General features: G+C 43.1%; 1 protein-coding gene and 1 long non-coding RNA gene across 4 annotated transcripts in view; one reads left to right on the top strand and one right to left on the bottom strand.

Moving 5' to 3' along the window:
- The window catches only part of ACTN2 (actinin alpha 2), a 76,925-nt gene extending 59,104 nt beyond the window's left edge, over positions 1-17,821 (bottom strand). The window contains exon 1 of one of the 2 annotated variants that reach the window (XM_004021370.6): positions 17,519-17,821. In XM_004021370.6, coding sequence (XP_004021419.1) covers positions 17,519-17,644 — 126 coding nt within the window. In that variant the 5' untranslated portion in view covers positions 17,645-17,821. The remainder of the gene's footprint in view (positions 1-17,518) is intronic. The other variant, XM_060406742.1, reaches the window with a different exon arrangement.
- Positions 1-22,878, top strand: part of LOC105604921 (uncharacterized) — a 71,619-nt gene that overhangs the window by 6,058 nt on the left and 42,683 nt on the right. The window contains exon 2 of one of the 2 annotated variants that reach the window (XR_009598575.1): positions 77-17,495. This is a non-coding gene — a long non-coding RNA (uncharacterized LOC105604921). Of the gene's footprint in view, positions 1-76; positions 17,496-22,878 lie in introns of those variants that run through there. The other variant, XR_009598574.1, reaches the window with a different exon arrangement.

Raw genomic sequence — 22,878 nt, 5'->3', positions numbered from 1 at the left:
AAATCTAAAATAAGAAGGTACTTTATGTTAGGAAAAATCTGAGCTCCGAAGGTCAAGTGGGGTGCTTTTAAAGCAGCTAAAAATAAAAACTAAATAAAATTAAAACTAAAAAGTAAAAAAAAATCTAAAATAAGAAGGTACTTTATGTTAGGAAAAATCTGAGCTCCGAAGGTCAAGTGGGGTGCTTTCTACAGCACCCCTTCCATACTATTCTGCAGCTCACCTATCTAACCAATAGATGAGCGAGAGCAAGGCAGACCGGTTCCTTTCTGCAGACAAGGAATGCCTTTTGTTCGGTTCAGGGACAATCCTTGCTCCCATCGAAAAGTTATCTGCCGATATTTGGACATTAGTTTCAATACTCCTAATCTATAAATGTACAACTGTACTTCAGATTCTCTTTTGAACCAGCTGGAACACCTCTCCAGTTTTCCCATGAGTTAGTTAAATATAATCTTTAACACGTGTTTATGTTTTCTGCTTATATGAGAGTCGTGATTTTACCTTTACTTAAGAACTGTCTTATAATTTTAGAGTCTTTCTTCTAAAAAGAGGTAAACATTCAAATGAGCTAAAATATTCACTATTCCAACCTAAAATTTTACTGATCTGATTTTGATGAAGGCCAGTAGTAATCAATGCACAAGAATGATATCTACAGAAAACAAATACATGGTTACCAAAGAGGGATGAGGGTGGGGGAGCGATAAATTAGTAATGTAGGGTTAGCAGATACAAACTAATATATATATATAATAAATGACAAGGTCCTACTGTAGAGCACAGGGAACTATAGTCAATATTCTGTAATAAATCATAATGGAGAAGAATGCAAAAAAGAATATGCTTTTATATATATATATACATATGTATGGACGTGTAACTGAATCACTTTGCTGTATACCAGAAACTAACACGATATTGTAAATCAACTATATTACAATAAAAAATAGAAAGGACGTGAACAAAAATGTTACAAAAAAGAATGAAACACTGAACTAACTGGAGTCTATCACTCACTGATATTAACGACAGTACACTTCCCTTGTCCTGTGAAAACGACAACTGTCAGAAGTCTCAGCTTACTGCATTCCTTTTTCATTTCAATCCCAATGTGTGTCCCCGTGTTCCCTCTTATACAGATCACCATAAATAATATTGGATTTGGGTTGAATTATTTAGCACTTTTCTCTGTTTCATAAAAAAATCATACATTTCTCTAGAAGCTAAAGTATATTTCCATCTGTTAATTCCTTCCCCACTCAAGAAAATTCCCTACAAACATTTTATTACCACTTACAGGAGTCTTTATTACTCATTCCCTAATTCTTCCTTTTCAGCTGCAATTACTCATCTTTACATCTCTATAGCCCTCAAGACAGAGGCAACCTAGCAAGGACATCAGCAGTTCTCTGAGCCACAGACCAGATACTAGTTTGCAATCCAAACTACCTTTACTTTAATTCCAAGGGATGTTTTTCAATTCTTGAGAGAACAGACTTGTGGACACAGCAGTGGAAAGAGAGGGTCGGACAAATTAAGAGAGCAGCGTTGACATAAATACATTGCCACGTGTAAAACAGCTAGTGGGGACCTGCTGTATAGCACCAGAGGCTCAGCCTGTTGCTCAGTGGTGACCTAGATGGGTGGGAGGGAGGCTCAAAAGGGAGGGGATATATGTACACTTACAGTTGATTCAACACTGCTGTATCGCAGAAACCAACACAACATCGTAAAGTAATTATCCAATTAGAAATACATTTTCTAAAAAGTTACAGCATTCTGTCTTCTAAAGGGCAATTAAATGATCTTGACGAAACTCCCCATCTTAACTGTTAAATGGAAAAAAAGAAAGTTAGGATTAGCAATATGCAGTTACTTCCCAAACAATTTTAGGACTGGAAGCATATGCAAACCAAATCAAATATCCATAGAATCAAAGTTTTGGTCATTTTTGTTTTAAAGTATTAAAAAAAAAAAGGTATGTTCAAAGAACCACATGAAAGCTACTGATGCCTGGTCATCTGAGCTTAAAGATTGCCTGAGGCCAACAACCTGACTTAGCCTCTGGCTGGGAGTTGCGTGGGGTCACACCTGCCTCCCCCAAGCTGGCACAACCTTGGTGAAGAATTCCTTTGAGGACTTTCTGGTAAGCAAGCATTTAAGGCTCCCAACAAACAGCCTTACATATGATTGATCCTGAGCTATGCTTCCCAAAATAACTTGTTCCCTTGGAGCCTGGGTAATTATGAGCAAGACACGGCTCTGGGTCAGGGCAGACCCAACAGTTCCTTGGTTACAGGCAAGAGCAGCATTCATTGTACTTTCATGACCCTCTTCTTGAGGATGAATTCAAGTTTAAAGAAAAGCTTACTGATGTTTTCTCCCCTCCCCATCCCCCCCTCCCAGACCATCCCGGCAACTGGGGAAGCAGCTTGTTCTACCCAGACAGCAAAATAAATATAGTTTAATTCAAGTTCACCATACTGTTACTATTTTCAGGGACCCAAATAAATCGTCGCCTATACAGAAAAATTAAAAGTGCTTATTTTGAAGGAAATGGCTCTCTGGAATACGCCACATGCTTTGTGTTGGTGGTTTGAACCCTAGCATGGTTCTAAGTGGGTAACAGTCCCCAGTCAGCTCCATCCACAGGTTTGCACTACATACAAGGAAAGCTCTGGAAAGCAGAAGGGCTATGAAACAGGGAAGCTGGGCATTTCCAAAGCTCCTGCCACTGGAGGGAACCAGGCTGGCACTTCCTCCATCAAGAAGTTCTTCCCTAGGGCTCATGCTGAGGGCAAAGTGTCCAAAAGTCTTCATATCCTAAGCCATGTAAGACAATATATATTATAGTATAAAACATAAATATATGCTTTTCAACTATGGCCTTAAGTCATCTAGCAGGCAATATGACAAAATGTTAACACTAGTTTTCTCTATGGTGCGACTATAAAAAATTTCTCCTCCATATTTTCTGTAATAAAGACATATGACTTGGGCAATTATTTGAAAATGTATCTCCAAAAAGTAGTTTAGGAAAGCCTATACAATCTGTTAGGTTAGATTCTCTGCCCTTCTCTGGTTAGCTGGAATTATGCTAACTAGCTTTACTTTCCTCAGCCTTCGTCATTCTACCTGAAAAAGGAAAGCGACTTAAATTGGACATACTCCAGCAAGTCTAAATATCTGAAGTTAATCACTTGATAAAGTGCTTCTTCAAGGCTTTTTTTGGGGGGGTAAGTTTCACAGTAGAAATCCCTAGTTCAATATCACATTTTAAAATTTGATATAAAATAGATAAGTGATAAGAATCTACTGCATAGCACAGAGAATTCTACTCAGCACTCTGTAATGGCCTATATGGGAAAAGAATCTTTTAAAAAATAAGAATGGACATATGTATATGTATAACCGATTCACTTTGCTATATTCCTGAAGCTAACACAACACTGCAAATCAACTATACTCCAACAACAAAAAATGCCCCGTGGAGAAGGTACACACTGTCCAAGCCCAAGGGCCATGGAAGAGAAATCCTTTGGAGTCCTTAGTATCTAGTTACCCAGACACCAGTGACAGCAATAGACCCATGGTCACATCCCAGGTATTTCTGACAGCAATTTCCCTGCTTCCTGACCAAGTCCTTAAAGGACTCCCACGGCGACTACTCTGCCTGTGTCTCATCACAGAAGGGACAATTTCACATTAAACATAATTTTATCCCACATTAAATATACTTATTACCACTTTACTATCAGACTTTCAAGCCTCTAAAGATATGTATAATTTTTTTAAGAAAAAGAGTTGAGCTGTCATAAAAACAAACTTAGAGATCTGACCTTGGAAATAGGTCCAGATATTTTAATAATGTTTCACTCAGATTTTTTGGGCTTCCCTGGTGGCTCAGGTGGTCAAGAATCCACCTGCAATGCAGGAGACCCGGGTTTAATTCCTGGGTCAGGAAGATCCCCTGCAGAAGGGAACAGCTACCCACTCCAGTATTCTTGCCTGGAGAATTCCATGGACAGAGTAGCCTTGTTGGGCTACAGTCTATGGGGTTGCAAAGAGTTGGACACGACTGAGCGACTAGCACTTTTTTAGGGTTTTTATTTACTTTTATTATTTATTTTTTACTGTGCATGGGCTTCCTCTAGTTGCTGCAAGTGGGGGCTACTCTCTAGTTGCAATGTGTGAGCTTCTCATTGCTGTGGCGTCTCTTGTTGTGGGTCACAGGCTCCAGGGTGCATGGGCTTCAGAAGCTGCAGCCCAGGGGCTCAGTAGTTGCGGCTCCCAGGCCCCAGAGCACAAGCTCAATAGCTTTGGAGCATGGGCTTAGTTGCTTGAATCAGGGATCAGGGATTAAACCCACGTCTCCTGCATTGGCAGGTGACCTCTTTACCCTAAGCCACTGGTAAAGAAAATCTTAATTTTCTAGACGTGCAAAATCAGCACCCTTAAAGTCTAGCACATATTTTTATCAAACTATCTGAGGTATGAGCATTAATACTACTTACAAGACTACACAGACGGTATATAAACTACCAAAATGACAATGGTGATGTGGATCTCAGAGGGAAACCTGGCCCACGGGAGGCCTCCAGTAAGGTCAGTGGGCCCGTACTTCTCAGACATAGGGCTCACTCCCACCGCTGGCTGCAAGGCTTGGTCTTCCAAAGGATTCATGAGTTAGAAGACTCAGAAATTACTGGGCTGTGATATTTAAATCTGTCGAAGTTTTAGAACTCTCATTTCACTAATATTCGCATTTTTTCAACTTCAGAAATAGGCCAGAACTTTCAGAAAAGACATTATTGTCCAATATACAAATTATTTGGGCCTCAATATTATTTTAACCTTCTCTGAAATGGCCTTGTGTATCTCCTCTGACCAGAGTGACCACAGAATTTGAAGTCTAAGCCGGACCACCTCTGAGGGTCAAAGGTGACACTATTTATAGTTACTCTGGGACAAGAGCCACAGCTGAGGTTGTCTTGGGAAAACCTAGATGAGGGGATCACCTGACCTCTGGGATCAATCTCCCCCTGTTCCTCATTTCCTTTCATAAAGAACTGAAAATCTGAGAGATGGGCATCATTCTATATGCCTTCAACTAGCACAGTGTTAAATGTCTATTACATCTCAATAAAGGTGGGAAACAAACAAAATGAATCTTTGCAAGGAAGGAGGTGGCCTGGAACTGCTACACGCAGATAGTCCCTATCCCTTCCAGGCCTCCCCTAGAAATTCACATACCTAAGCAGGTGAGGACATGATCTATGTCTAAATAAAATCTCCGGAAGCAGTCTTGGCAAGACTGCCCCTAAAAATAACCTTTTCCCAAAGACATGTTACATATCTGTTCGACTCCTTCCTCTGGCTCTCTTCTGGGGGTGGTGGAGGAAATAAAGATGCAGAGGTATCAAATTCAGCATCTTCAGACACTGTTCCCACCTGGTGTCTCAAATTCAAGCTCCCCACTCAGAGCAGTAAAAGCAATGGTCACAGGAGTCAAACCAATAAACCTGAAGGAGGCTATGGGATCAATGTATCTGATCAGTTTGCAGCAAGAGAAGAGAAATAGCCTTCCAGTACTGCCTTCTCACATGGGGCCACAAACTACGTGAACCCACCCACCATGTTTACAGGATGTTAAAAGACTTTGCCTCTGCCAACAGAGGTTTCTTGGCACAATTTTGTTCTCTTCCCCTTCCGAGCCTGAAATTCACCATTAGGGTTCTTGGAACTAGGAATAAGACAATAGCATTATTATCTTAGAAAGGTCACTGTTAAAATATTGATGATCCCCTGGACACTCCTGGTGGTCCAGTGGTTAAGAATCCACCTACCAATGGTTTGATCTCTGGTCCAAGAAGATTCCACATGCTGTGAGGCAACTAAGCCTGCGTGCTACAACTACTGAAACCTTTGTGCCTTAGAACCTGTGCTCTCTGCAACAAGAGAAGTCACTGCAATGAAAAGTCTGCACACCACAACTAGAGTGGAGCCCCCACTTCTCACAACTAGGGAAAGCCTGTGCACAGCAACCAGACCCAATGCAGCCAAAAAAAAAAGTTAAAAAAAAATTGATGATCCTTGGAAAGGCAGGTCTTGCCTAAAAATCAGACAATCATAACATAATCATAACCCTGTGAGAAATTATCAGGGGAACTAGGGGTTAGGAGAGGTGTCCAAGCAGAGCAGGGAAGAGGCCTGGATGGTCAAAAGCAGGTAGCAGGAAGCCTGGGTCTGGGGGAGGAGCCAGAACTTTCAAAACAGGGAAGGTAACAATTGGCTCACTTGGCAGTTTTGCGTCACAATTTTGTTTAAAGAATAAAGCATCTGTTGAACATAACTTTTTTTTCCTTTTAGGATTGCACATCCCTGGTAATTACTTCACAATGTACACATTTATCAAAACATGTGGCATAATAAATATATACACTTTTTCACTTCTCAATGACACCTCAATAAAGCTGAGGTTGGGGGAAGAGCCGGGCATCGTTTATTTGTGAAACTTGCCCGTAGGGTTCAGAGGGATTCACTATATGTTCTCTTTGCTTCTGTGTATGCTTGAAATTTTCTATAAGTTAAAAATAAATAAAAGAAAGGCAGGATATTTTCAATGTAAAGTGAAGGGAGTCCTTGGCACTGCCACTAGCCAAATGTCTATGGAGCCCGAGTCTTGGCGAGCATCCTTGTCCACTAAGACATCGTGTCTGCAGGAAGATGGCTCTAATCTACACTCTTGCCTCTGGAAGTCTCCTTTTCTCGTTCCAAAAGGGAACTGACTCAATTACTTAGGCATCCTGAACTCCAGTTTCTTTTTGGAACTGTGTCAGACAGACCAGTGGTTAATTCCAAAGATGTGCCCTTAGCGGCATGTCCAATAAGCCTCCATTTGAAAGATGCAGTTGGCTTCCCCTGTGGCCCCTGTGCTCCTCCTCTGGCATTTCTGTGGGACGGAGTGATTGCTAGAGCCTGACTATGGGAAAATCTTGGAAGGACGATATCTTCCATGTCTCAGATTTAGTCTTCTCATTCTCATCAGATAGTCCCCCTTAGAAATTAAAAATCCAGACACACACCCCCTTTTAAACGGGGGTCTAGGGGAGCGATGCATTGGGAATCTGGGTTTAGCAGATGCAAACTATTATATTTGGGGTTGGCCAAAAAGTTCATTAGAGTTTTGCATAAGATGCTAAGAGAAAACCTGAACGAATTTTCTTATCAACCCATATTTTGGTTCAATCCAATATATAATGGATAAACAACAAGGTCCTACTGTATAGCATAGAAAACTATATTCAATATCCTGTAAGAAACTATAATGGAAAAGAATATGAAAAAGAATATATGTATATAACTGAATCACTTTGCTATGTAGCAGAAATTAACACAATATTGTAAATCAACCAAACTTCAACAAGATAAATCTTTTAAAAATAAAAGCACCTCCTCTGGAGTTAAGTCACCTGGATACAAAATTCAGCTCTGCCACTTGCAGATCAAAATACACAATAAAATAATTAGCACCTCTGTATTTTATAAAATTTTGATTGTGAAAGATATCTTTGTAATACAGACAAAATTCTGTGTACATTTCCTAGCTACCACTTCCCCACCCTCAACCACCCGTAGGTGGGTTACTTAACCTCCCTAATGGAAAAGTAAGAATCACAATACTCATCTCTTAAGACTGCCATGACATTGGAATAAAATAATATGTCTGCTTAAAACAGTGCCTGGAAATTCTCAGTAAAGAGCTGCTTTGCCCTATAACAGTGAATAGCTTGGGATACTGGGAACCATGTGCCAAGTCCCCTCCCCCTCTTTTTTTAATCCACTAGCAAAAAATCCATATTTTAAAAGACCATTTTTACTGTCTTATTGGAATATTTTTCTTTTATTGTTATACTGAAAAAACAAATATAAACAAGATTAAAAAAAAAAACCTGAAATAAAACACCGGAATGAGGACCACCATTCATCTCATTTTAAAATTTTATAAACAATAACACAGAAAAAGTTGGGACTTCCTCGGCAGTCAAGACTCCCAGAGCTCAGTCTTTCTCTCCTATAACAAAACCCACTGCGTATGGAGGTTTCTATTATGGGCACTTTGAATCACTCAGATGAGACTTGGGGATTATAAAGAACCAGCATGACCAGCAAGATATATCATATTCAGAGCCATGGAACAACTCTCAATAAATTTAAAAGGATTTAAGTCTTACAAAGTATCTCAGACCACAATAGAATTAAGTTAGAAATCAGAAACAAAAAGCCCTCCAGAAAATTCCCAGGTCACTGGAAATTCAATAACACATTTCTAGGTAACCTAAGGGTGAAAGGAAAAATCAAAGGGAATATTACAGACTTCCCTGGCAGTCCACTGGTTAAAACTCTGAGCTTCCAATTCAGGGTACGTGGGTTCAATCCCTAGTTGGGGAACTAAATCCCACATGCTGCATGGTGCAACCAAATAATAATAATAAACAAAAACAGAAAAGAAAAATCTACCTTGTGGTTGAATGCTACATTTGGTATGTTAAGATGAAACCAATTCTCTTCAGTCATGAAACTACTTCTCTTAATAATCCTTACAGATTTGCAACAAAGTCTTCCTCAAGAAGGCCCCGCCTTGGCCCCTCCAGTTGCAGATGGATTCTATGTCACAGACTTGAGCACACACCACAAATAGTTTCTTACAGCTTTTCACTTCCTTTGGAAACCATAACTTATCTCATGAGCTAAAAGAGCTCCCATTCCACGGTGCCAAGTCCCTGGGTTTCTGTTCTAGCAACTAAACCAACTCAAATGCCAGATTCAGATGGACTGGCAAAGTTCCAACAAAACACCAAGGTGAGATTTCTCCAGGAAGAAAAGCAAAGACATTTCGACAGTTTGAGTGGTTCCAAGTCATCCAATAAATGCATGTTTTCATCCAGAAAAGCAATGCTTCCGCATTTCGGTAATTACTGCTTCCTGCAGGAGCCCTCGATGTTAGCTCACCTCAGCGTCTGCCAGGTACGTCTTCCACTTCCCCCTCCTACCAGTTTCAAACTTGGCCTCTGAGCAGGTAACTCTGCATGTAAATCTCTAGGCTTGACCTTTCTTTCCGATATTTCCATGGGCTGTCAATCCCTCAATCCAAACCTTTCAATTTTAACTGCTACAGAAACCTAACCACCCTCTTATTTTCCCAGTTGAATACCAAAGGCACTAGAGATAAGACCAGAAACAAGCTGATTTCAGTTTTATGGTCTTGGTCAAATATTGTACCTCAAATACAGTGGGACAGTAGCAGTGATACAGTGGTTTTATAGGGTTGAGCCATAAGAAACTGCAGTTTGGGGAGGTCAAAATGGTTAGTGTCAAAAATTTCCTATGGTTCAACCTAATATGTACAAAATATCTTAAAATTCTAAAAAAAGCAATGAGGTTATCTCCTAAGTAATTATTATCTTCCTATCCTGTTCGACTATGATAAAGTAACTTAAAAGACCCCTCATGACTCTAAAAGATAGGATTTCTTGATTTGCCAATCTCAGTCATAAGTATCTATATGAGATGCAGTCATATGTTCAATATCAAATGCTGCTGTCATTTCCCACCTCAATCTCATAGTCACCTACTTGTCCACTTGACCCTCACAATTACTAAAAAAAATAGGAGTTTTTTACTAAGATAGCAAGATTTTCATGTTGTAACAGACACTAATAAGAATCCATTTTCATTATACAGTAATCTCTAGGAATGATGCCTAATATTTAACCCCTAGCAAAAACAAACACAACAACTCAAAGCACACTAACTCTGTGGTCCTGGATTTGGCTTATACCAAGACTGTCCCAGGCAGATTCTTTTCTAGGGTCCACACACTCTGCAGAATCACCTGCATCTCTTCCCTATTTTCTAATTCTGCTACTGTGAAGCCTGGCATGTCTTCCAAAAATTCTTGTTTTACCAGGTTTTACACACAGAAAAACAAATTTAAATGTCTACTTCTCTGTCTAAATGAGTTTGGAATTTTATTACATGGGTAGATGTTTTCAATCTGGACAAAAGAGTCACGTGAAATTAAATCTAGGTTATCAGAATTTTGTTCATTCATGGGGTGACACATTTTATTATCATTTAAATATATCTACATGTATGGTTTTATTATCATTTAAATATATCTACATGTATGGTTTTATTTTATTTTAAATATATCTACATGTATGGTTTTATTTTATTTTTTTATTTTACCTCTAAATTGCAACTTTTAAAAAACATTAAGCAGTTTCTCTTTCTAGGATCAGTCTTGGAATAAGAACTAAGTCGGAGAAATCCATCATTTGTGGAACTTAAGAAAATGCTTTGAGAAAACAGCTTTAAGGAGCATTAAACATTAGTGTGAGTTGGATTTAATACATCAGTAGCTCATGGAGTTACAAAGATTGCAAAAAAAAATTATTAATAACTGTGCTAAATTCTTTTCCAAAATATGACTAATAATTTCTGTACTTCACAAATGTGAGTGCAGACTCTGAGTAGGCCCAGGGGACCAAATAAGAGCATCTGCTCACGGGAGAGACCAGGAGAGCATCTAGTGAGCCACGTTCTAGCGCAGGGGCCTGAGCACGAAGAGCTCCCAGAACCAGAGGAGGCCGGACTCCGGTATAAGCAGAGGGATGAACTAAAAACAACACGATGACCCCAAGGACCCTTGGGGTAAGAGGAGTAGCAGACGGAGGATGGCCTGGCCTCCCAAACCCCCGTGAGAGGTCTGAAAGGCTCCCTCGAGGCAATAAAGAACCACAGAGGGAGACTTCCCTGGGGGTCCAGTGGTTAGAATCTGCCTTGCAATGCAGCGGACATGGGATCAATCCCTGGCTGGTGAACTAAGTTCCCATGGAGCAATGAAGCCTGCGAGCCACAGCTAGAGTCATCGTGCAGCAATGAAAAACCCCAAAAAACACGTCAAAGGTCCATGTGCCACTCCTAAGATCCAAGGCAGCCAAATAAATAAATTTTAAAAAAGAACCACAGAGTGGCTTTAAGTAGAAATACACGACCAGGCTTTTGTTTCATAAAGATCACTCCTGCAGCATCGGGGGACGAGTTCGAGCACAAGCACGGAGTGTGGAAGGGTGACAAAGCAGAGGCCACCGCCCCCATCCAGAGACTCTGAAGGGCCTTCAAGCACATGGTGGAGGAAGGGGCAGGGTCTGGGGGACTTTAGGAGGTGGGCTCCACAGGGGCTGGGAGAGAGGAAGGGCTCGAGGCTAAATCCCAGGTTCCCCACCTGGGTGCCAGCGAGGAAGATGCTTCCAGGCACCGTGACCAGGAACCATGCAGAAGGGGCTCTGGAAATGTTCTCCGCTTCATCTGTGAGCCAGTCCCTCCTCTGTGCTTCTCACTCCCCTGTCTTTTGAACTATGCTGCAGGCCCCTTAAGGCCTGGGATGGAGCCAACTCCATGCTCTAACCCTGGTCCCCAGCATGACCGTAATCAACAGCTGCCAAAGAACGAATGGCCACACTCCTGCTCCACTTCCATTCTGCCCTTCAGTACAGGTTGCAAGGGAACAATCTTCTACTGCCAGTTTCTGCTCAAGGAAATTGTGGGTGGGGGGGTATACTGAGAGGTGTGTGTGCAATTGCTCAGACAGGTGCTTGTGTAAAACACAGACCCATCTCTTGTGTTTGAGATGTTCCTGCCTGAGAAATTCGTCTAGCACAGTAGTTAGCAAGCGATTTCCCCTCATCTTTGCTTTCTGTTCTTTCTGGAAGAACTAGTCCCGTTCCCAGGGAAACAGTGGTACAGTTCTGACTGTCCTCCAACGTATTCCGTGTCAACTCCTCTGCTCGTCATGGGAGCACCCCCGCCCACCCCGGAGCTGCGCCTTCTCTGTAGGTGTCTCCCAGCTGCAGCAAGAGACTGCAGGGCATTCTGACAGTTTTCTGAAGCTGTGTTCATTAGGTTTCCCAGCTAAGAGTTCCATTCCTCCTCCCACACTCTCAGAAGAGCTTATTTGGGGTTCAAGTTTCTTCCTCGGTGAATTAGGATGAAGGGTGAAGGGCAGACTCCAGGACATATCACAGTACCCAAAAGAAGATGACGAGAAAAAGACTGACTTCTCCACCTTACAGCTACTGCACCTGTGACTCTGCATAGCAAACCAAGGGCACCTTGAGAACAACAGCCACTCTGGGGGCAGAGGTCTCTTAGGGCTCCTACAAGATCCTGTCTTATAAGCCTGCCCATCATCAACTCTCTCTCGACATCAATGGATACCTGAAACTCTAGCCCTCTCTTTAAGCAATAGCCACCTGGATGCACAACTGGCCCCTCAGCACTCGGCCCCTTGCATCCCGTAAACGGTTAGCTTTCTGCCCAGACACATCTCCTAGTGGAGAAGCAGGTACTCCTGGTTAGTTTTGTTACTTGTCAATATCACTATCTTGAGTTTTAAGTCCAGGAGCTCTAATGGTGAGATCATGTCCGCTTAATTGGATTTATACAACAGCCTGCCAGGGAACCACATGGGGTTATTTAATACTTTTTATAATCCCTCCTGATCTCTCTCAAATCAATGCCTTCCTCAGAACTGCTTCTAATCCTCACCACTTGAAATGTATAGTCCCCGTAATGAGTTCTACCTGGATCCTCCACCTCAGGCGCTTACCGACTCCCATTTATTCTGCAAACAGTAAACTATTGGAAACGTGGCTCCCCCTAGCTCAAGCATTCCCAATAGCACTCTTGGAGCTCGAAGTCCACACTCACCCTGGCATCCCAGGTCGTCTATAACCTGGTTCCCCAGTTTACCAATGTAATTTTCTCTCTGAATTTGTTTTTTATCTATTTATTTTTAATTGGAGGACAATTATTTACCAATTATTGGGTTGGCTTCTGCCATACATCAACATGAATCAGCCATAAGCACGCACATGTTCCCTCCCTCCTGAACCTCCCTCCTACCTCCCACTGCATCCCACTTCTCTAGGTTGTCACGGAGCACTGGGACTGATTCTGCATCTTTGGCTTCAGTTAAGCTCCTCTCTTCTTCACACTTCTTCAAACACATCTTGAATAGCAGAGACGTCAGCAAGCACATCCATTAACACGGAGCTGAGTGTCTCGAGGCCCGACTCCCGGTCTGGCCACTTGGTGACTTTCTCTCCCTCCCCCACCCCACCTCTCTAGGTCAGATGTGACTGTACTAATGTCACTGAACTGTACACCTAAAAGTGGTTAAAATGGTGAAGTTTATGCTCTGTACATTTTACTTCACACACAAAAAAGTACATCCAAATCACTAAGGAACAAATAATGTGTTTCTTCTTCCCTCGAAAGTCCAATCACAATACTGATTACTATCGACACTGCTTGATGAAATTAACAACTATTGGCTGCATAAGGATAGTAATAATATTTACATTTACAGATCATTGTGCAGTCTACAAAGCCCCTTCGGTGGAAACTAGTTTGACCATTTGATTCTGAAAAACTATGAGGCAAGAAAGACAGGGAATCCCTTATTTGTATTTTCCAGATGAAGAGACACAACTCTAAAGGTTTAGTGACTTAATTATGGCCAAACAGAGGGTACCAGGCGGAGATGAGGTTCATCTAGGGCTCTTGAATTTGAGACACTTCACAGGCCCTTGGTTTCATCATTCACCTTGTTGGAACGATTCTCACCTTTTCTTCCCCAGGAAAAATTTCTGCAGGAGCGTACTCCAATGTGCAGGGTAGAAGAGCCCGAACCTGCATCCTAAGCTAACAGGTGCTCATCAGAACATGGAAAGGGGCAACTGGCAGTTTCTGAACTCTCTATTTAATCCGGACCTGTGGGCAGCTACTCCCACACAAGTGTCCTTCCCCACCGCCTGACCCCACATGGCAACATTTTAGTCTGATGGCAGGACTGACAGCCAGTGCACTGAAGTGAACGGTGACCTGGTCCATCTAAATTGTAAATACACAGAACCTGAATTTCTTTAGAAACAATGAGAAATTATCAGAATTCTGAATGTGGAATAAGTGAACAACTCTCTTATTGACAATGAACAGAAAAGTGTATTGATCACCTAGCTCTTACAGATTAAGGATGGAAGAAGACTTTATTATCGAAACACACAGTCACTTCCTTAAAAGGCCTGTTTTAGCCTTGCAGGGTGGTGAAGGACAGCACTCGGTGCCCACGGAGATAGCACACATATTCAGCATTGCTGCTCTGACAAGTCACCTCCCAATTAAGCCACTGTTGAATTAAAGGCTGAATGTGCTCTTTGCTTCCAAGAGAAACTTATTTCTAAGCACCAAAGATCTAGAAGTTTTAAAAGTCCACTGAAGAGAGCCCCATTTACATGAATACAAATATTCTCAAATACCCCTGGAAACAGCAGGGGAGAACTCTGAAGCACCTGTACACACTCTTGCTAAATTCAACATCTTCTAAACTGTGGCAAGAGCACGGTGCATCCTCAAAAAGTTGAAAGCGAATTATTGCCACAGGAACCAGAGATTTCACTTCTTGGTACACAATCAAAAAAACAAAACAAAACTGAAAGCAAGGTCAAGAAAAGGTATTTATACACCCATGTTCAAGGCACTATTTACAATAACCAAAAGGTACAAGCAACCCATGTGTGAATCAATGAATGGATGGGTAACCAAAATATGTGGTCCATACAGTCAGTGAATTATTATTCAGCTTTAAAAAGTAAGGAAATTCTGACACATGACAGAACATGGATGAACCTAGAGGACATGATGCTAAGTGAAATCAACCAGACACCAAAGGGGTAAATAGTGCATGATTCCAGGAGGAGGTCCCTAGGGGTCTAATTCATAGAGGCAGAAAGTAGAAGGGTGGTTGCCGGGAGCTAGGGGTGGGGGCAATAGAAAATTATTGTTCAATGGGTACAGAGTTTACTGGGTTTTTGCAAGGAGGAAAGAGTCACGCAGACTGACTGCACAATATGAATGTGCTTAACACCACTGAACTGTACACGTCAAAATAGTCAAGACGACAAAACTGATGTAAAAACAAAAAAAGAAACCTCTCCTTACACACACACAGCGGTATACTTTCACTAAGTCCCCCTGTAGTGAGGAATTCCATGCCAGAGAGCAAGGATTACCACAGTCCAGGAGGCTCTGTGAACTGTGGATATAATTAGGCCCCACATCCATTATAACACTACAGACGTCATCATGTGTTACCAGCATCTGTTGACAGATCTCATACCCGGCATATCACTGAAACGGCAAGTGTGGAGAAGGCAGCCCACAATAGAAACAATGGCATTTTATCCTTGTCCTGTTCCAGCAGTTTGGCTCATAGGACATAAATAGAGGCCACTGCTCTGGCTGCTGCGACCTCACAGCTCAGAACTATTTTACTGCCTCGAGTGGGTTCTCTACAAAAAGTAGAGGATCTTCTGGATCTGTTCAGGTCCATGTCCTAATGGAAAGCTTCCTTCTGTTTTGTTTTTCGCTAATGTCACAGCACAGCACTCAACCTACCTGAGAAAAAAAAATTAATTCTCACTTTTTAGCATTATTCTGTACTAGGACCAGGACATCTGTCTGTTTTTCAATAACATGTTTCAAGTGTTATACAGTTTTAATAATATATTCACATAGGAACCCCAAACTTTAAAAAATTACAACAAGGAAATTATATCCCCAAATAGCATGTAAAAATTAAAAATTATATATAATTATACATTATATATAAAATAGTTAAAAACTATGTATACAAATATATATATTATATACATATATGTATATATGACAAATGACATATGTCTATATGGCTTTTGGAAATTAAAATTAACTCACCCTGTACTGTCATTTAAAAAAAATCAACAGAAACTGTTGTGATTAGACTATTACTTTCAAAAATGATGGGCAGACTACCTATCATGAGAAAAAAAGAACAATCTTTGCAAGACTTAAAACTTAAAAAAAATCCATGAAAAGAATGTAGTAATCAAAACCATGGAAAACTTTTTTAAAAAGAAATACACTGTTAAAAATTAAAGCAACGATTTAACTTCTTTCTGACTGATGATGCATCCATCAGCCCAGATGACACAATAATAATAAATAGTGATAATCCTCAGGCCAGCTGTTTCCCTCACAATAAGTCATTTTAAAAACTGTAGAAGGTCTGAAATTTTATTCTCCTCTATTGACTCAACTTCCACTTATTACTCTCATTCCACTGTTTTCAAGAAGGTAGGACTCAGAGGGAGAATGAAATGTAGCTAAACTGGAGCTTTCAAATAAAGAATTTATTAAGTGATCTCCTTAACAGAGAAATGACAACAAAAGAAAAATCTGGATTTGAAAATATTTGGTTATTTTATAAATAACCAAAAAGCCCTCTAAAATGGTTATTTGATATTCATCCAAATATGAGACCTCTCTGCTTCTGCTTGTTAGGAGTATGGGATGTGTTTCCTGCAGCCAGACACTTATTCACCAGGCACTATCAGATAATCACCCACTGTGGCAGCTACACAGAGCATTCCCATGCACACATATGGTCAACAGACGTTATCCACTTAAAAGCAGGCCCTTAGAAGGGAAACCCACTTTGCCCCACCCCAAGAAAAACAGGGGGTGAAAAAGCATAGGGCACTTTGCTTCTGCCAGGACACTGTCATCAGAAGGTTGGGCGAACAGGTCTGCGCTGGCATCCCTGACCCGGCCAGGCTCTGCGCCCAGTCAAACGGAGGCGGGATTTAGCCTCCTGGTGAGCAGTCGCTAGAGTTCTAGCCAAGGGGATCAAGAAGAAACCTTGAAATAGTGGAATGTTCCACTGGGCCCCCAGAGAGCGCCAACGAAGATGAGCAGGGAACTTTCAGAGCTGGCTGACTCCCTCGTCCCTGGTGCTTACCTCAACGAACCATAAATAGAGTGTGAAATAACTTTTATGGGTGAATGTCTGGTGATCATACAGCATCCCTCTCCAAGAAGCCCTAGAACATTTAATAAATGATTTCCAGTTCTTCTTTGGGGCAGCCCTGTGAAAATCGGAATGAAGCTGATATTCATTTGACCTCTTTTATTTGGGGAGGGATGGGGGGGCGTTGCTGAACACAACGGGACCAGGAAATAACTCTGTGGTGAAGATCACAGGCTCGAGGGGTCAGGAGCTGACCTGAGACTCTTTTTAGATTCTGGTCTAACGCGGGTTAAAACTGAAACGCCCGCACTGTTCTTCCCTTCACATTTTTCGTTTTGTAACTCTTGTGTGACACACGCGCGCACCCACGCACATGCGCGCGCGCACCCACGACGCCCAGGTCCGTGACCGTCCCTGGACTTGATCTCCTCTCTCTCGGGGCACCCGGGCTTCTAGGACACGGGACCACAGAGCCCTCCATCAAGCGCCCTCCCGCTAGTCCACCCGCTCGGCGGCGACCCCGCGCGGGCGGCCCCCCGGGTACGGGGACACACGGACGAGCGGGTCGAGCCCGCAGACGGTGAGCACGCGCCCCTGGCTGACCTTCCTCTGCTGCTTCTCCCAGGCGGGGTCGAGGAGCAGGTCGCGGTCCCACTCCTCCTCCTGGATCATGTACTCGTCATCCTCGTAGACGTAGTTGTACTGCACACCAGGCTCGATCTGGTTCATGGCGCTCGGCGGTCCGGGCGGCGGCGCGGCGCGCGGGGTCGGACGGGCGGGCGGACGGGCGGAGACGCGGCGGAGCCGGCGAGGCGCGGGCGGCGGGCAGGCGGGCGCGGGGTGACCTTCGCGCGGTCCTCTCGGGGCGGTACGCTGGGCGCTGGGTCGCGGGCGAAGCACCAGCTCGGGCTCCGAGCGGCTGCCGCGCCGCTTAATACCCGCGCCGCCCGTCACGTGGCCGCCCGGCCGCGCCCCCGCCCCGCCTGGGCCTCCGCCCGCGCCCGCCAGCGTCGCCCCGAGCACGTGCTGGCTGGCGGCGGGGCCGGGCCACTCGGGGCCGGGCCACTCGGGTCCGCACGCCCGGTGCTACCCCAGACCTGCCGCACGGCGAGCTGAGTCCACCGGCACCAGCCCACGCCTCCCATCTACCCTGAGGCTTATGGAGCGGCAGGACTTGCCGGCGCCCAGGTGGGTTACCCTGGTGCTTGGGTGTTCGGGGGTCAGACGACGGACACACATGGCTTGGGCCCCTGACCACCTCCCCCCAACCCTGCCCCACCCCCCGGCACATCTGTCTTGTCCAGCGTATTCACGTTTGCCGTGTGTTGCCACATATTCCTAAATTCCACACACACAACCCTAAAAAGTAAAGTTCAGAAGCTACAGACTCCCTTTTCTTCTTACTCTCCTCCCTTGCCCTTACCTGGGGAAATCAAGGCAAAGGACTTGGACCAACCGTGTTAAAAAGTCAGGAACCAAACCAAAGGCAGAAAGTGTCTGCTCTCACCTGCCAGTCGTAAATTTGAAACGACTGACAATGGAGGACAAGCAGCCAGCTTCATGTTACGTGTTCATCTCCCCCTGATGTGTTGCACTTAAGCCTTTTTGTCCCTACGGTCCTGGCTAGCTGTTTCCTGTCCCTTGTGGCCCTGTAGGAACCAAGATGAGGTCCCCTGAAGAGGAGGTTGCCTTAGGCCCTGGGAATCCAGAGGGCGACTAACAGGCCAGGCACTTGCCTCCTGCAACTTATGTCCAAAGTGAATAAAAGTTGCCCACAGGCTACATAACTGTGGTTCAGGGCTACTAACCTGTTGACAGATTTCAAGCTGAAAATATGCCTGGATTTAACATTGTTCCTTAGAATTTTTTCCATCACTTAGTTTTATTGTTTTGAGCTTTCTGCCAAAAGGCTTTGACAAATTCACAAATACATCATGCTAACATTTTTAAACAACATGTTTTTAAACAACATGTCCACTAAATGTTCGTTTTTAAACAACACGTCCACTAAAATATGAACTCTGTGAGGCCAGGGATTTAGTCTCATTCATGGCCGTAATCCCCAGAAATTAGAAATATGGCTACCATATACCATACACTAGGTGCACAAGTATTTGTTGATGAAATAAATATCCTTAGAAACAGTGACTGAACTCATTTGCTGGGGTTTAAATTTAAACCTTTAGTTTTAGATTAAAATCATAATCTCTCAACAAGTTTATGAGTAAATTTTAACTATTAGAAATAGGACCAACAACTACAAAAATTGTTCATATTAGGCCTTGAAAATTGTGGGGACCTCAATCCCAGGGATGGCAGAGCCTGGTGGGCTGCCGTTTATGGGGTCGCACAGAGTTGGATATGACTTAAGTGACTTGGCATCAGCAGCAGGTTCCAGATAAGAGCTATTAAAAGACATCAGATTTACAATCCTGCCTGAAACAGCTAAAATCTGAGGGGAAATATATTAAGCAAAGCATTTTAAGACACTGACTATCAGGCAACGAAGGATAATGATCCTTGAGAGGCAGAAAACAAATAGCATGTGTATTATGATTGTCCCAGATTATCACCTGGAAAAAGATTCCAAGATGTATCATAAAGGGAATAAAGGGAACGCAGGTATAACTCAGTGAACTGTGAGTTCAGAGAGACCAATGCAGCTAGAATTTGCGAGGCCAGTTGCAGAAGAGGAGATGGTTGCAAAGAGCGAGAACCCTGGAGACTCGCAGAGGGTCTCCCTTGAGTCTGATCAGTGAATGCATGGGAGAAAAACATTTGAGGTCAGGAAAGAAGCACCCAAAAAGATTAGAAAGAATGATGGTTACAATTTACAGAAGTCTAGGAATAGTTTCCACTTCCATTAACTAGAGGGGAAAACCTTATAATTTACAGAGCATCAGATGGAGTATTCAGAAGTGAGGGAGGGCTTGGGAAAGAGTCTTTAGGCTTAAACTAAATGGCGCATACTGGTTGTTGTTCAGTCTCTCATTCACGTCTGACTCTTTGTGACCCATGGACTGCAGCACACCAGGCTTCCCTGTCCCTCACCGTCTCTCGGAGTTTGCTCAAACTCATGTCCCTTGAGTCAGTGATGCCATCCAATATCTCATCCTCTTTTGTCCCCTTCTTCTCCTGCCTTCAGTCTTTCCCAGCATCAGGGGTCTTTTTCAATGAGTCAGCTCTTTGCATCAGGTGGCCAAAATATTGGAGTTTTAGCATCAGTCCTTCCAAAGAATATTCAGGTTTTTTTCCCTCAGGATTGACTGGTTTGATCTCCTTTCAATCCAAGGGACTCTCGAGTTTTTCTCCAACACCACAGTTCAAAAGCATCAATTCTTTGGCACTCGGCTTTCTTTAGGGTCCAACTTTCACATCAGTACATGACTACTAGCAAAACCATACCTTTGACTATATGGACCTTTGTTGGTAAAGTAATGTAATGTCTATGCTTTTTAATATGCTGTCTAGGTTTGTCATAGCTAGATGTATTGGTGCTACTTGAAAAAGCTCCAAAGCAAGATCTGAAAGAGTCGAACTATTTCCAAGTCACATAATTGCATCCCAGAAGAAAACTTAAAAATACACATAGGAAAACAAAATTGTTCAACGCTTACCGAGGTAAAAATTGCAGTTTCTGGCACCTATCAAATATTACCAAGTATGCAATGAAACAGGAATGCATGATCCATAATGAGAACAATCACTTAAAACTGATGCAAAATTGACACATGATAGAGTTAGTAGAAAAGAACACTAGAAGCAACTATTACTGTATTCCATGTACTCAGGAAGCTAGAGGAAAGATTGAACATGCTATGCAGAGACATGGAAGATTAAATAAAAAAACAACCCAAATTGAATATCTAGAAATGAAAGTACAGTCAGTTCAGTTGTTCAGTCGTGTCCGACTCTTTGCAACCCCATGAATTGCAGCACGCCAGGCCTCTCTGTCCATCACCAACTCCCGGAGTTCACCCAAACTGATGTCCATCGAGTCGGTGATGCCATCCAGCCATCTCATCCTCTGTCGTCCCCTTGTCCTCCTGCCCCCAGTCCCTCCCAGCATCAGAGTCTTTTCCAATGAGTCAACTCTTCGCATGAGGTGGCCAAAGTATTGGAGTTTCAGCTTTAGCATCAGTCCTTCCAAAGAACATCCAGGACTAATCTCCTCTAGGATGGACTGGTTGGATCTCCATGCAGTCCAAGGGACTCTCAAGAGTCTTCTCCAACACCACAGCTCAAAACCATCAATTCTTCAGCTCTCAGCTTTCTTCACAGTCCAACTCTCACATCCATACATGACCACAGGAAAACCATAGCCTTGACTAGACGGACCTTTGTTGGCAAAGTCATGTCTCTGCTTTTGAATATGCTATCTAGGTTGGTCATAACTTTCCTTCCAAGGAGTAAGTGTCTTTTAATTTCATGGCTGCAATCACCATCTGCAGTGATTTTGGAGCCCCCAAAAATAGTCTGACAGTTTCCACTGTTTCCCCATCTATATCCCATGAAGTGATGGGACCAGATGCCATGATCTTCGTTTTCTGAATGTTGACCTTTAAGCCAACTTTTTCACTCTCCTCTTTCACTTTCATCAAGAGGCTTTTTAGTTCCTCTTCACTTTCTGCCATAAGGGTGGTATCATCTGCATATCTGAGGTTATTGATATATCTCCCGGCAGTCTTAATTCCAGCTTGTGCTTCTTCCAGCCCAGCGTTTCTCATGATGTACTCTGAGAGTACAATATCTGAGATTAAAAATACCCTTAATGGCGAGCTTCCCTGGTGGTCCAGTGGTTAAGAATCTGCCTTCCAAGTGCAGGGGATGCAGGATCAATCCCTGGTTGGGGAACAAAGATCCCACAATCTGCAGGGCAACTAAGCCCGTGTGCCACTACTAGAGATGCCCATACACCGCAACTGAGACCTGATGTAGCCAAAGTCATAAATAAATGTTTTTTAAAAACCCTCAATGGGGTTCACTACAGGGTAGATAGACATTGGCTAAGAAAAGATGAGTGAACTTGAACACTTAGCGATAGAAATAATCCAATACAAACATGGAGAGAGAAAAAAAAATAAGCAGAGGATGAGTGAGATGGCAAGATTTCAGGCAGTCTAATGTTTGTATAGTTGGAGTCCCTAAAGTGAGAGAATAGAGAAAAAAAAAAAAACTTGAAGGAATAACAGCTAAACTTAAGAAGTTAGTAAAGAGACTTCTACTTCTGGCCAACATGGAGCATTAAGGACTGAAATTACCTTTCCTCTTTTTAAAAAAATATTTATTTGGCTGCATCGGGTTTCTTTGTTGTTTATTATTTTTAGTTGCGTCACGTCTCGTGGTGATGTGTGGGCTCAGTAGTTGCGGCACGTGGGCTTAGTCACACCACGGCATGTGGGATCTTAGTTCCCTGCTGCTGCTGCTGCTGCTGCTGCTAAGCCACTTCAGTTGTGGCCGACTCTGTGCGACCCCATAGACGGCAGCCCACCAGGCTCCCCCGTCCCTGGGATTCTCCAGGCAAGAACACTGGAGTGGATTGCCATTTCCTTCTCCAGTGCATGCAAGTGAAAAGCGAAAGTGAAGTCGCTCAGTCGTGTCCAACTCTTCGCGACCCCGTGGACTGCAGCCCACCAGGCTCCTCCGTCCACCTGACCAGGGATCAAATCTGAGTCCCTTGCATTGCGAGGCAGATTCTTAACCATTGGATCACCAGAGAAGTCCCTCACCTTTCCTCGTGAAACAAGAAGAAAAAGGAAAATGACAGTCTATGAAACAATGGTTTTCCGATAACAACAGATATCATGTAATGAAGGACAGGAATCCTGAGATGGGAAACAAACCAAGGGAGTTCTGTAACTGCCGCAGTTTGTATCCCTGAGAGAGCTTGCAGGCCAGACCATTGAGGTAGAGTCCAAAAGGCTCCCTGAGTTGCGAACGTGAAGCTTGAGAGTCCAGGGAGA

This window comes from Ovis aries, chromosome 25 (assembly GCF_016772045.2).
Source record: "Ovis aries strain OAR_USU_Benz2616 breed Rambouillet chromosome 25, ARS-UI_Ramb_v3.0, whole genome shotgun sequence".
Taxonomy (NCBI): Eukaryota; Metazoa; Chordata; class Mammalia; order Artiodactyla; family Bovidae; genus Ovis; species Ovis aries.
This window is presented reverse-complemented; position numbering and strand designations above follow the sequence as displayed.